The 12,500-nt window shown below is 47.7% G+C and overlaps 3 protein-coding genes across 3 annotated transcripts in view; 1 reads left to right on the top strand and 2 right to left on the bottom strand.

Annotated features, from left to right (window-relative positions):
- mrpl52 (mitochondrial ribosomal protein L52) overlaps positions 1-251 on the bottom strand; it is a 2,812-nt gene extending 2,561 nt beyond the window's left edge. Inside the window, exon 1 of the mRNA XM_061253076.1 lies at positions 171-251. Within this exon, the coding sequence (XP_061109060.1) occupies positions 171-204 (34 nt within the window). The 5' untranslated portion in view covers positions 205-251. The remainder of the gene's footprint in view (positions 1-170) is intronic.
- A 2,700-nt stretch (positions 252-2,951) lies between these two features.
- ajuba (ajuba LIM protein) lies at positions 2,952-11,109 on the top strand. Its single transcript, XM_061252177.1, has 8 exons — positions 2,952-5,441; positions 7,148-7,249; positions 7,457-7,524; positions 8,096-8,158; positions 9,256-9,386; positions 9,958-10,009; positions 10,173-10,241; positions 10,325-11,109. Exons 1-8 carry the CDS (start codon positions 4,313-4,315, stop codon positions 10,454-10,456), a joined length of 1,746 nt encoding a protein of 581 aa, XP_061108161.1. The 5' UTR covers positions 2,952-4,312; the 3' UTR covers positions 10,457-11,109.
- An 841-nt stretch (positions 11,110-11,950) lies between these two features.
- The window catches only part of LOC133134574 (apoptotic chromatin condensation inducer in the nucleus-like), a 10,332-nt gene continuing 9,782 nt past the window's right edge, over positions 11,951-12,500 (bottom strand). Inside the window, exon 9 of the mRNA XM_061250775.1 lies at positions 11,951-12,500. This exon is cut by the window's right edge and continues 1,574 nt beyond it. The gene's annotated coding sequence lies outside the window, so the exon portion shown is untranslated.

Genomic DNA, 12,500 nt, shown 5'->3' with positions numbered 1-12,500 from the left:
AATGATGCCCGCGAATAGAATATAACTCCCTTAACTAGCCAGCTAACTATCTATCTACCCTGGGCGGCATGCCGTTCTTCACTTCAGCATCTATATCAAAGTGGCGTCATGTAAAACGAGTCTTTTACAACAATTTAAGACATCGAAATGCGGTCAAGGTCCCTTCTCACCTGCACAACACAGCCGCCCCACGCACGCCGCCATCTTGAAAGCCAGCACAGAGATACGGAATGGCAGCAAAGACAAACAAAGCGAGTAACTGACGGAGCTGTTGTACTATCCGTGACCGTTAGGTGGCATCATAACACCGGCCTGACGGAATCAGATTATCGCCGGATGTTTCTACGAGTGATGCTTAGACAAAATGATAAATGATTTAAAACCTGGGGTGACCCAGGTATTAAACTCAGTTGCTGAGTATAAAGCTAACGTTCACCCGTACGCCATGGGTTTGTACGTAGAAATATCCAAATATTTGTCCAGCCTTATAGATAAAGTGAGTTATTTTGTTCACAAACGGATGAGTCATAACTTGTTAAAGTTCATTAATAATGGACAAATACTGTGATTACTTGTGAATTGGTACATTTTGTATAACAATAACCCATGTGTTCTACAGTGTAGTTTCTTTTATCAAGTAGGGTTGATATTCGTTTTATTCACCTTGCTGAATCAAATGGTCATTTGTTAATCCAGTTACATTTTCTATCATGACTGGAAAAAAACCCGTGAATTTTTAAAAGCTAGCTTTTACAATTATTATTATTATTGTTTGCATTATGCAGGGATCATCTACTAAATTCCTGACAATCAATCTGGCTATAGTTTGTCCATTGCTCACCAGTTCACTAGTGCATTCCTGCATCTTAACTAGTTTTTTAAACTAGTAATGCAACAACATACATCTGGCCAAGAAACAGCTGAGCAGCCTTCCAACATGTATTTACATTTGGATGAGTCGGCACATTAACCTCATATTCATTGTTTAATTTCAAATAAAACTATTTGTAGCGTAGTGGTAGCGTAGTGTAGTGGTTACGGTAAATGAATGTTTTTACCTCCTGTCTCTCACTTGTAATCTCTAATTGGGTGACCTGTAGCGTAGTGGTTAAGGTAAATGACTGGGAAACGAAAGGTTGGTGGTTTGAATCCCCGGTGTAGCCACAATAAGATCCGTACAGCCGTTGGGCCCTTGAGCAAGGCCCTTAACTCTGCATTGCTCCAGGGGAGGATTGTCTCCTGCTTAGTCTAATCAACTGTACATTGCTCTGGATAAGAGCATCTGCCAAATGCCAATAATGTAATGTAATGTAAAATCCAAAAGAACACAAATTGTGTCACTGCCCAAATACTTATGGACTGCACTGTAGGTGTGGGTGTTGGGAGGAGCTGCAGATGTAAGTACTCAGTGATTGGTTGAGGGGAATGGGATACAGATGTAAGTGGGCAGTGATTGGTTGAGGGGGATGTGGTTCAGATGTAAGTGGGCGGTGATTGGTTGAGGGGGGAGGGGGGTGTAGCTGTAAGTGGGCAGTGATTGGTTGAGGGGCGGGGTGTAGCTGTAAGTGGGTGGTGATTGGTTGAGGGGGGAGGGGTGTAAATGTGAGTGGGTGGTGATTGGTTGAGGGGGGAGGGGGGTGTAGCTGTAAGTGGGCGGTGATTGGTTGAGGGGCGGGGTGTAGCTGTAAGTGGGCTGTGATTGGCTGGGGGGGAGGGGTGTAGATGTAAGTGGGCGGTGATTGGTTGAGGGGGGCGGGGTGTAGCTGTAAGTGGTCAATGATTGGTTGAGTACAAGCAGCTGCAGTCGTCCCAGCATGCAGCACATGCGGTGTGGGGGAGATCTGGGTTTGGGACTTTAAACAGCCTCATGAGAAGCCACTGCAAGCTGGCAGTGCTACAATCACAACAGAGAGAGAAAAACTTAAAGAACAAGCAAGCATGAGAGGCAAAGAACATGTGTTATAAATGTCGGCCACAAACACGCACTCACACCTTTTGGAGTGTTGGAAGGTGGCTCCAAAGCGTCACCCTGCCACCACCCTTCCCCACCCCCACCCCCACCGCCTTCCTGTAGCAGGGGGCGCTTCGCTTGGCGTTATCTCCCCGGCGATGCTGAGTAAGCCGCAAAGCATTCCTGCGCTTGTGTGTGTGTGTGTTTCAGACAAGTTCCCACTCGCTGATAACACGCCGGAGAGGGAGAGGCAGAGGCACGCGCGCCGCTCTAGACCGCAAAGGAGTACAAAGAAAATAGGTTGTGTGTGGGGAGAGGGTGTGTGATAGGGCAAAGAAGCGCAAAAAACAGCTACGATAGAAAAAAAAAGTTTGTAGGGTCCCATTTAACGTGTGTAACTGTATGTATTCACACAGCGGTGTGTGTCTAATACATCGTTACTTTGTTTTGTCTCTGAATTCTCACACGCGTGCAAACCGCAGGGCACTTCGGTAACCTCAGCAGTATTATTCCGCGCATTCCACAGGCTCTGAACACAATAAAGTAGTGCCTATTCGCACACTGCGCAAGGGAACTTGTTGCTAGATTGATACGGCCAGATTCGTTAGAGATAAATCAATAGGCCAGTTCTTGGGGTATTTTACTCCATAACCAATGACCAGGCTAAATTAGACCCGCGGCGTTGAATGAAAGTCTGCATCCATAATTTGATGACACGCACTGGCAATCTAATTAGCCTACGCTGTATGTCTGCCCCGCGGCGATATAAATCAGCGTATGTGTGGCGCTCAAGACCATACAGCCGGTTAAACGGCTAAGCATTCCAGGGAATTTGGCGACATTCGTTTAAACTGCAATCGAATACAAATATGAGGAATAAAATATGATACTAAGTAAACTTTTAAGTTGTGTGCTAACTTTACCCAATGTGTTTTATGAAGGCTACAGTAGGCCATTAAAACATGTTGCGTTAGTTAAGATGCAGTAATCCTGTCTCTTGCTGCTCCGAATTAGGGCGCCTTGTTAACGCATATTGGCATCCAATATTTTCGACCGTGTGGGAAGAAGACGAGACACAGCGTGTGTGTGTGTGTGTGCGTAAGAGAGACCAAAAACAGTGCACTGCGATCAGTCCGCCATGCCTTGACGAAAGGTGTGCCGGTTCAGAAAAAGTGAGAGAAAGAAAGAAACGGGAGTGCGGGACGAGTGCGCGGAATCGCTTTTAATTAATGTAACGTTTAGCAACTAATTCTCCCTTTTCATTAGTTGTACGTTTTTAAACCAGCGCGCAGTGTTTGGGAATACGAGATGTCGTAAGGTGTTCGCACATAACTTATTCAACTTTGTTTTTGTTTTTTTTTACTTGGTGTGTAGGCTATTTTTGGGGAAATATAACATTCTTTGAGACCGAAGAGGGAATAGCGATGTCTTGTTCGCTTTGCTCTGGACGTTCACCGTGGAAAAACACAAAATTCTCAAATGGAAAATGAAAGAACTCCAATGAAAGAAAGCATAACCTGTAGACGCGATTGTGGATTTATTTCCCTTTTCTTGGCTCACGGCGCGCCGTGACCTGCAGCGACTCACGCATCCAAGAACGGAAGGAGAAACCCGGTCGTTTTAAGTTACAGCTTTTTGTGTTGCTGTGAACTCTTAAACACGTCGAGTGGGAACAATAACGGACGCCGTTATTCTGTGTTGCAAGGACAGTTACTTTATTGACACCAACGACACGAAAACAACGGGACTTATCTCCATTTTTTTAAATTCTGGGAAACAAAGGGCAGAGAGACTGGTCGCTGTTAACTGCAGGACGCAGCCTACTGTATGGACCGCTGGCTGGGAATGGGCTGCACTCCACAGAGACGGACTCAAAACATATAACTTTTGTAGATCTTAAAATAGAGAGGAAAAGGCCAGGCTTCTGACGTGAAAAGACTGGGTAACTAAGCTAACGGACACTAAAGCCTACCAGTCTGCTGATTCACGATAAGGGAAGGGTCGCGTGCATTTCCTAACAACAGTAGCCCATCTACAGTAGGGAAACGATGACTTGGTGACCGGGCCCACCTTGGCAGGAAGTAATCTCTTTCGATGTCATAATTGTTTTCATGATTATTAGCATTGTCCAGTATTTATTGCGCACTCACCATAATCCGTGAATTTAAGTTTGATGATCACTGACGTTCCAATGAGCACTGGCCTACTTGAGCACAGTAATTGCGCATGTGATGCTTTGTGTGTCTTAAGTTCCATAGACTGATTCATTTCCGGACTCCACACTCCCCGGTGTTAGAGGCGGTTTGTGGGAAGGGCCGGCTCCCGGTGTTAGAGGCGGTTTGTGGGAAGGCCAGGTGCATGATGGACCGCCTCAGCAGTAGACTGCTGGAGAAGCTGAAGCTGACGGACGGCTCGAAGAGGAAAGGGGAGCCCGTCAACGCAAACAACAACAACAGCTGCAGCGGCGGGGGGGCAGGAGCAGGGCCGGCCAGGCTGCCCCCCCCAGCGCCCAGCGAGGCTTCAGGGTGCGTGTACGGAGCGGCGCCGGTCTCCCCCGCCCGCCGGGCATCAGAGAGCGGCCCCAGCAGCGAGCCCCATCACCCCGCCATCGACCCGGCCCCCCCCCTGAGACGCAGCCTGCCCGGGGGGCCGATGGAGGCAGGCGGCGTGGGCGTGGCGGCCAGCTACCGCCGCTATTCACTCCTGTCGCAGCCGGCCCCGCCCCCATACGCGCCCCCCAGTGGCGGCGCGCATCGCTGCAGTGTGGGGGAGCCGGGCTTCGGGCCGGAGGCAGAGCGCCATAAACGCTTCTCCCTGCAGGAGGCGCTGTTCTACACGCGGCCCGGCGCGGGGGCCGAGGCCTGGGAGCGGCCGGCCCTGGGGCCCAGCCCGCGGTCCTCGCTCAGCCTGCAGGAGTCCCTGTGGAGCGCGCGCTCCAGCTTCGCCAGCTCGGCCAGCGGAGGCAGCCCCCCGGGCAGCCGCTGCAGCAGCAGCCGCACCAGCGGGATCAGCCTGGGCTTCGACTCGCGCCACGCCCAGCTGCTCCCTCAGGGCCCCCCCGCCGGCCCCGCTCGGCCGCTGGGGACCCCCTCTGTGGAGATGTGGAGGGGGTATCCGGACGGGCCCGGGGGGGCGGGGCAGGACAGCCGCCACTCGTACCCCCCGGCCCTGGGGAGCCCCGCGGCCGCTAGTCTCCGGGGGCCCGTCTGGGGGGAGGGGCCCCTGCAGGGGCCGCCCGGGGCCCGGGGCCGGTACTCTGACCTGCCCGGGACAAGGTACCAGGAGGAGCTGACCCAGCTGCTGTGCTGGGAGGCCGCCCTGCGGGGCGAAGACCCAGGAGACCCCAACGGCCTGCTGGGAACCCTGCAGGGACTGACCCTCAAAGACCCGCCCCCTGGGCCCAGCCCCGCCCCCAGCCCCGCCCCCAGTCCCGCCTCCCCAGTGGAGCAGGGAGGGGCCAGGGACACTGACAGCCGGCAGGATTACTTTGGTGAGATCATCATCATCCCTGTGTGTGCGTGCGTGCGTGCGTGCGTGCGTGCGTGCGTGCGTGAGTGCGAGTGCGAGTGCGAGTGCGAGTGCGAGTGCGAGTGCGAGTGCGTGTGCGCGTGTGTCAAGGTGAACAGGATTGATTAGTGGTGAACAGTAGTGATTAGACGTTGTGAACAGTAGTGATTAGTGGTGAACAGTAGTGATTAGACGTTGTGAACAGTAGTGATTAGTGGTGAACAGTAGTGAATAGAGGTGGTGAACAGGATTGATTAGTGGTGAACAGTAGTGATTAGTGGTGAACAGTAGTGATTAGTGGTGAACAGTATGGATTAGAGGTGGTGAACAGTAGGGATTAGAGGTGAACAGTAGTGATTAGTGGTGAACAGTAGGGATTAGAGGTGGTGAACAGTAGTGATTAGTGGTGAACAGTAGGGATTAGAGGTGGTGAACAGTAGTGATTAGTGGTTAACAGTAGGGATTAGAGGTGGTGAACAGTGATTAGTGGTGAACAGTAGGGATTAGAGGTGCTGAACAGTAGTGAATAGTGCTGAACAGTAGTGAATAGAGGTGCTGAACAGTAGTGATGAGTGGTCAACAGTAGTGATTAGAGGTGGTGAACAGTAGTGATTAGTGGTGAACAGTAGTGATTAGTGGTGAACAGTAGTGATTAGAGGTGGTGAACAGTAGTGATTAGTGGTGAACAGTAGGGCTTAGAGGTGGTGAACAGTAGTGATTAGTGGTGAACAGTAGGGATTAGAGGTGGTGAACAGTAGTGATTAGTGGTGAACAGTAGTGATTAGACATGGTGAACAGTAGTGATTAGTGGTGAACAGAAGTGATTAGTAGTGAACAGTAGTGATTAGTGGTGAACAGTAGTGATTAGTGGTGAACAGAAGGGATTAGTGGTGAACAGAAGTGATTAGACGTGGTGAACAGAAGTGATTAGTGGTGAACAGTAGTGATTAGTGGTGAACAGTAGTGATTAGTGGTGGTGGACAGTAGTGATTAGTGGTGAACAGTAGTGATTAGACGTTGTGAACAGTAGTGATTAGACGTTGTGAACAGTAGGGATTAGTGGTGAACAGAAGTGATTAGACGTGGTGAACAGTAGTGATTAGTGGTGAACACTAGTGATTAGTGGTGGTGGACAGTAGTGATTAGTGGTGAACAGTAGTGATTAGACGTTGTGAACAGTAGTGATTAGTGGTGAACAGTAGTGATTAGACGTTGTGAACAGTAGTGATTAGTGGTGAACAGTATGGATTAGAGGTGGTGAACAGTAGGGATTAGAGGTGAACAGTAGGGATTAGAGGTGAACAGTAGTGATTAGTGGTGAACAGTAGGGATTAGAGGTGGTGAACAGTAGGGATTAGAGGTGGTGAACAGTAGTGATTAGTGGTGAACAGCAGTGATTAGAGGTGGTGAACAGTAGTGATTAGTGGCGGTGGACTGCACTGTGGGCATCATTTGGGACATGCGATTCTGGTTCTAGGGAATGTTACGAAGCATTCTGGCATGCTGTGCTATGTGTAGCGTGTGCTGGCGTGTGCAGAAGCGTGTTTTTCAGCAGATATTTGACGCCTGGAGGAAATGTATGTGGCCCGGAAGAGTGTAGAGCGTGTAATCTTACAAACACGTTTAGGTAAAAGCATATGGTTGAGTGCAGTAACTGTGTATTAATTGTGCTATGTTGTCTTGTTGCAGGTACCTGTATAAAGTGTGGTAAAGGGGTCTATGGAGCAGAGAATGCCTGCCAGGCTTTAGAGAGCCTCTATCACACACGCTGCTTCACCTGTGTATCCTGCGGTGAGTCCACATCCCCATTATCCACTCAGCTCACTCACCGCTGCTTATAGCAACTCAGTCACCGATGAGTTTATTACTGTCACCCTTCCACATTAGCCAGTGAACAAATTAATTCACCAATTAACTCAATTACTGATGGAATAGCTGCCCACACCACTGTGTACTCAAACCTCTGTCTGCGTGTCTGCCTGTCTGTCTGTCTGTTAGGCCGCACTCTCAGAAATAAGGATTTCTATAACGTTGGGGGCTCAGTGTACTGTAAGGAGGACTACATGGTGAGTGCTCATCCTTTGCCATCTTTAAATTGTGCAGGATTATGGAGAATATTGATCCAGTAACATATTTAAATTGTGCATGATTATGGAGAATATTGATTCAGTAGCATATTTAAATTGTGCAGGATTATGGAGAATATTGATCCAGTAACATATTTAAATTGTGCATGATTATGGAGAATATTGATTCAGTAGCATATTTAAATTGTGCAGGATTATGGAGAATATTGATCCAGTAACATATTTAAATTGTGCATGATTATGGAGAATATTGATTCAGTAGCATATTTAAATTGTGCAGGATTATGGAGAATATTGATCCAGTAACATATTTAAATTGTGCAGGATTATGTATTATGGAATATGGATTGATTTGTGGATACTAGGTGAAGACATTTCAGTTTCGTGTGTGAACCACGATTCAGACCCACCGCTTAATGTTGATCAGAAACTGTGTGTGAGTGTGTGTGTGCGTGTGTGTGCGTGTGTGTGTGAGCGTGCGTGCGCGTGTGTGTGCGTGCGCGTGCATGTGTGTATGTGTGTACGGTGTAGTAACCCCTCACTTCCCCAGTTCTCAGGGTTTCAAGCAGCAGCTGAGAAGTGCAGTGTGTGTGGTCATCTGATCCTGGAGAAGGTATGAGTATGAGTGCGTGTGAGAGTGCGTGTGAGAGTGCGTGTGAGAGTGCGTGTGAGAGTGTGTGAGTGTGTGTGTGAGTGTGTGTGAGAGTGTGTGTGAGAGTGTGTGTGAGAGTGTGTGTGAGAGTGTGTGTGAGAGTGTGTGTGAGAGTGCGTGTGAGAGAGTGTGAGAGTGCGTGTGAGAGTGTGTGTGAGAGTGTATGAGAGTGTGTGTGAGAGTGTGTGTGAATGCGTGAGAGAGTGTGTGTGAGAGTGAGTACTTATTACTACAGTTTCGAAGTGCAAAGATTTTATTGATGTCAAATGTTAATTCTGAAGTTCATTTTCTGAAGTAAAACATTTTGGGAAATATACCTTTTTACTTACCCAGACTTAGACGAGATGTTCGATTTTCATTTTTGTGTAATTTCCATGTTACCATGACGTGTTAGCTTAGCATAAAGACATGAGTCAGTAACCTCCTTTATAGCAACTCCGAAGCCGTCTTATTTACAGAAGGTATCATGTGTATTTGAAATACATGTGCGGAGAAATTTTCTTTAAAAACAAGAGTCGTTGTTTACGGAGTTCTACCTTTTAAAACCACCTTCAGAAGGTGCGCGGATCACTGTGTTCAACCAGCGGAAGACGGAAGAGGATACATCTGTGTTCAGCAGTTATAGTTTCCAACCGTCTAACTTCTCCGAAAACAACATTTCTCGTTTAAAAATGTTTCCCCGCACGTGTATTTCAAGTCCACGATACCTTGTGTAAATACGACAGCTTCTGAGTTGCTGTAAAGTGTATTTCTTCACTTTGAAGGTAGGCTACTGACTCCTATAGGCTATATGTCTTTATGCTAAGCTAACACGTTATGCTAACATGGAAATTGCCAGTGAATTCACGAAAATTAAATTGAATATCTGGTTTAAGTCTGGGTAAGTCGGAAAATAGGGTATATTTACCAAAATTTTGGTGTTTTCCTTTAAGTTTTACATTGATTTACAATGTAATTTTACAATGATTCATGTGTGTGTGTCTGTGCGTGCGTGCGTGTGTATGTGTTCGTTTGTGTGTGCGTGTGTATGTGTTCGTTTGTTTGTGTGCATGTGTCAGATCTTGCAGGCTCTGGGGAACTCGTACCACCCAGGCTGTTTCCGGTGTGTGGTGTGCTCTAAAACGTTAGATGGAGTTCCCTTCACAGTGGACTACCTCAACAACGTCTACTGCGTGTCTGACTATAACAGGTGAGCGGTGCCGCTGTGCTCTCTGCTTCTTAAACCCCCCCCACTCCACCAAGCACTCGTTCATTTGCTAGATAAGTCATCTAGCTAATGTACTACTTGCTAACTACATCTTTGTAAATGAATGATAACAGGCTCAGGTGTTGATAATATGCTATTATGTTTGCATTAAGCTTGAGGGACTGTATTTGGCGGTAAGCCCATTGGTTTTGAGCTGGAGCCGTCAGCTTTGTGAAGTTAGGGGGAAGCTAATAAATCAATAGGTCAATAGCTACTTAGTGATGGTAGTGGCTGGCTAATGTTGCAGAAATGCAATGTCAATGCAATGTCACCAACGTTAGGCAGCCACTTAGTACAACATTACTAAGCACAGCAAGAGCTTTCTGCCATGTTATCCAGCCACTTAGCTCTTGTTCTGTGCTTAGTAATGTGGTGCTAAGTGGCTGGCTAGTGTTGCAGAAAGCTGATGTCTCTATAAAGTTTTGGTAATAGGAAGCTGATGCTGATGCATGTGGTGACCTGCTGGCCACATCTGGTACTGTCAGGAGCTTTTCATCTCAAACCTGTGTTACAGGACCTTTGCTCCAAAGTGTGCTGCTTGTCTACAGCCAATTCTACCTGCAGAGGTGAGTGTGTGTGTGTGTGTGTGTGTGTGTGTGTGTGTGTGTGTGTGCATGTGTGTGCATATGTCTGTGCATATGTGTGCGTGCATGTCTGTGTGTGTGCGTGCGTGTGTGTGCGTGCGTGTGCGTGTGTGTGTGTGCTGTAGTGATCATCTGTCTTTTTCAGGGCAGTGAGGAGATCCTCAGGGTTGTGTCCATGAACAAAGACTACCACTTTGAGTGCTACCACTGCGAGGTCAGTGTGTGTATTAACCCTCTCTGTACTGATTCCAGGTCAGTGTGTACTGTATTAAACCTCTCTCTCTCTCTCTCTCTCAGGAGTGTGGTAAGCAGCTCTCAGATCAGCTGGGCTCACAGTGCTTCCCTCTGGACTCTCACCTGCTCTGTCACTCCTGTCACATGACCCGGGTGTGTGCCTCTCTCAGTCTCCTCCCTCCCAACCCTCAGTGATGCGCGCACACACAAACACACGCACACACCCACGCACACAAACACACGCACACACCCACGCACACAAACACACGCACACAAACACACGCAGACAGAGCCAACACATGCGCCCACGCACACAGACACTCACATGCTACATACATGTTTATATGTAACCCACTTACTTGGACACTAACAAGGCACTGGGGCTGTGTATTAATCACAAACTGAGACCTGGCTCTCTCACTGTCAGACTGTGCGCTCACACTGTCAGACTGTGCTGGTCTTACTGTGTTAAGACTGTGTGGTCAGACTGTTAGATTATGCAGTCTTACTGTCAGACTGTGCTGGCCCCACTGTCAGTCTTACTGTCAGACTGTGCTGGCCCCACTGTCAGTCTTACTGTCAGACTGTGCTGGCCCCACTGTCAGTCTTACTGTCAGACTGTGCTGGTCACACCGTTAGATTGTGCAGACTACTGTTTTACAGCCTGTGTTTCTACTGCAACTTTGATCTGAAGTAAAGGAGCTATCTTGATAAAGTTTTATATTTAATATCACTAGCAACTGTTTTGCACTTAAAGATGAATGTGTTAAAGAAATTTGTCTTGTAAAAACGTTCCATGGAGATACAGTCTTGATATTTGTGTTTTAATTAAATATTTAAATTGTAAACATATGGCAGTTCTTTATTGTGGTTCTGGGGTTTTGCACACCTCAAAAACAGACTTTTAGTTTCTAAAACATGAACACCTTAACTGTGCATTTTTAAAAACCTACGTTTGTAATAAAGTCCTTGCGTTGTGATGTTGTACGGCTCCCACAATGTGGGTGTGATAAAAACACACTGCTCAGTTCCCAAATCCACACAATCCATATGAAGAAAGGTTTAAACAAACTGTTTGGACTTCAGTTATAAGTTATAGGCTGGTGTGCTTCAGCACCTCGTAGCCTCCAGAACTACTGCTCGGCAAAGACGACATTCAGATCGTATCCAATCAGAACAGAGGTTCTGATATCAATGAGCCTGAAAGGCACAGTCACTAAAACAGCCTGTTCTTGGTCACGAGAGGCGCTAGAGAATGGACATGTAAAACTGGATAGAGATCATTATTGGTGCTTAAAACCCACACCGTATTATTATGGATATCACAACCTGCAGTGAAACACCGGACAGGTGTACAGTATGGGACCATTAAGAGGAATTACCCAATTCTGTTCCCCAGAATAACAGCACATTGATGGTGCAGATCTCCTGGGATATTCATGCACAACAGAGTCTGGAGTTTACTCAGAATGATCAAAAAACATCCAGTGGGCAGCAGGTCTCAGGACAGAAACGACTTGAGAGGTCAGCAGAGAATGTCCAGACTGGTTTGAGCTGACAGAAAGGCTACGGTAACTCAGATACTCACTCTGTACAATTGTGGTGAGCGGAAAAGCATCTCAGAATGTACAACATGTCAAACCATGAGGCGGATGGGCACTGACATCAGTCCAAATACTTTTCAAGCACTTCTATAAGAAAACCGATTTATTTCTTCGATGCTCATTTTACATTTGTTACTTACATGGGAAAAACCCCAGAATACAAATATTACACTAAACAAAATAACATTAAAACTATTTTTTCTGCCTATAAACATAACTGGCCCAGGGCTTAGAAAGGGGGCAGGGTCTTGATTGTCTCCAAACTCATTACATTGGCAGTCACCCAGAATGCCTTGGTCACACCCTGGTTGCCGTGCCACAGGCCGGCATCAGCAGATGGGTGGAGCTGCAGTGCATAAGGAGAGAGAGAGAGGGAGGGAGGGAGAGAGGGAGAGAGAGAGGGAGGGAGGGAGAGAGAGAGAGAGGGAGGGAGAGAGAGAGAGGGAGGGAGGGAGAGGGAGAGAGGGAGAGAGAGAGAGGGAGAGAGAGAGGGAGAGAGATGGAGAGGGAGCCAGAGAGGGAGCCAGAGCGAGTGAAGCCACGAGGGAGCCGCACCCGTCCGAGACAGACAGGAACCCGTCTCATGAGGTCATTTCCTGTGCTCCAGGGTTCCGGCTCGGCCGAGCGCGTGCAGT

The sequence above is a fragment of the Conger conger genome, chromosome 8 (genome assembly GCF_963514075.1).
Source record: "Conger conger chromosome 8, fConCon1.1, whole genome shotgun sequence".
Lineage (NCBI taxonomy): Eukaryota > Metazoa > Chordata > Actinopteri > Anguilliformes > Congridae > Conger > Conger conger.
The sequence above is the reverse complement of the archived record's forward strand: the minus strand, read 5'-3'. Positions and strand labels throughout refer to the sequence as shown.

Bases quoted from the DNA above. Each gene is read 5' to 3' on its own strand.
- ajuba (XM_061252177.1), top strand. From the start codon at position 4,313: ATGGACCGCCTCAGCAGTAGACTGCTGGAGAAGCTGAAGCTGACGGAC. The intron at 7,525-8,095 runs GTGAGTGCTCAT...TCACTTCCCCAG, and splicing joins ACTGTAAGGAGGACTACATG to TTCTCAGGGTTTCAAGCAGC. The intron at 8,159-9,255 runs GTATGAGTATGA...TGCATGTGTCAG, and splicing joins GTCATCTGATCCTGGAGAAG to ATCTTGCAGGCTCTGGGGAA.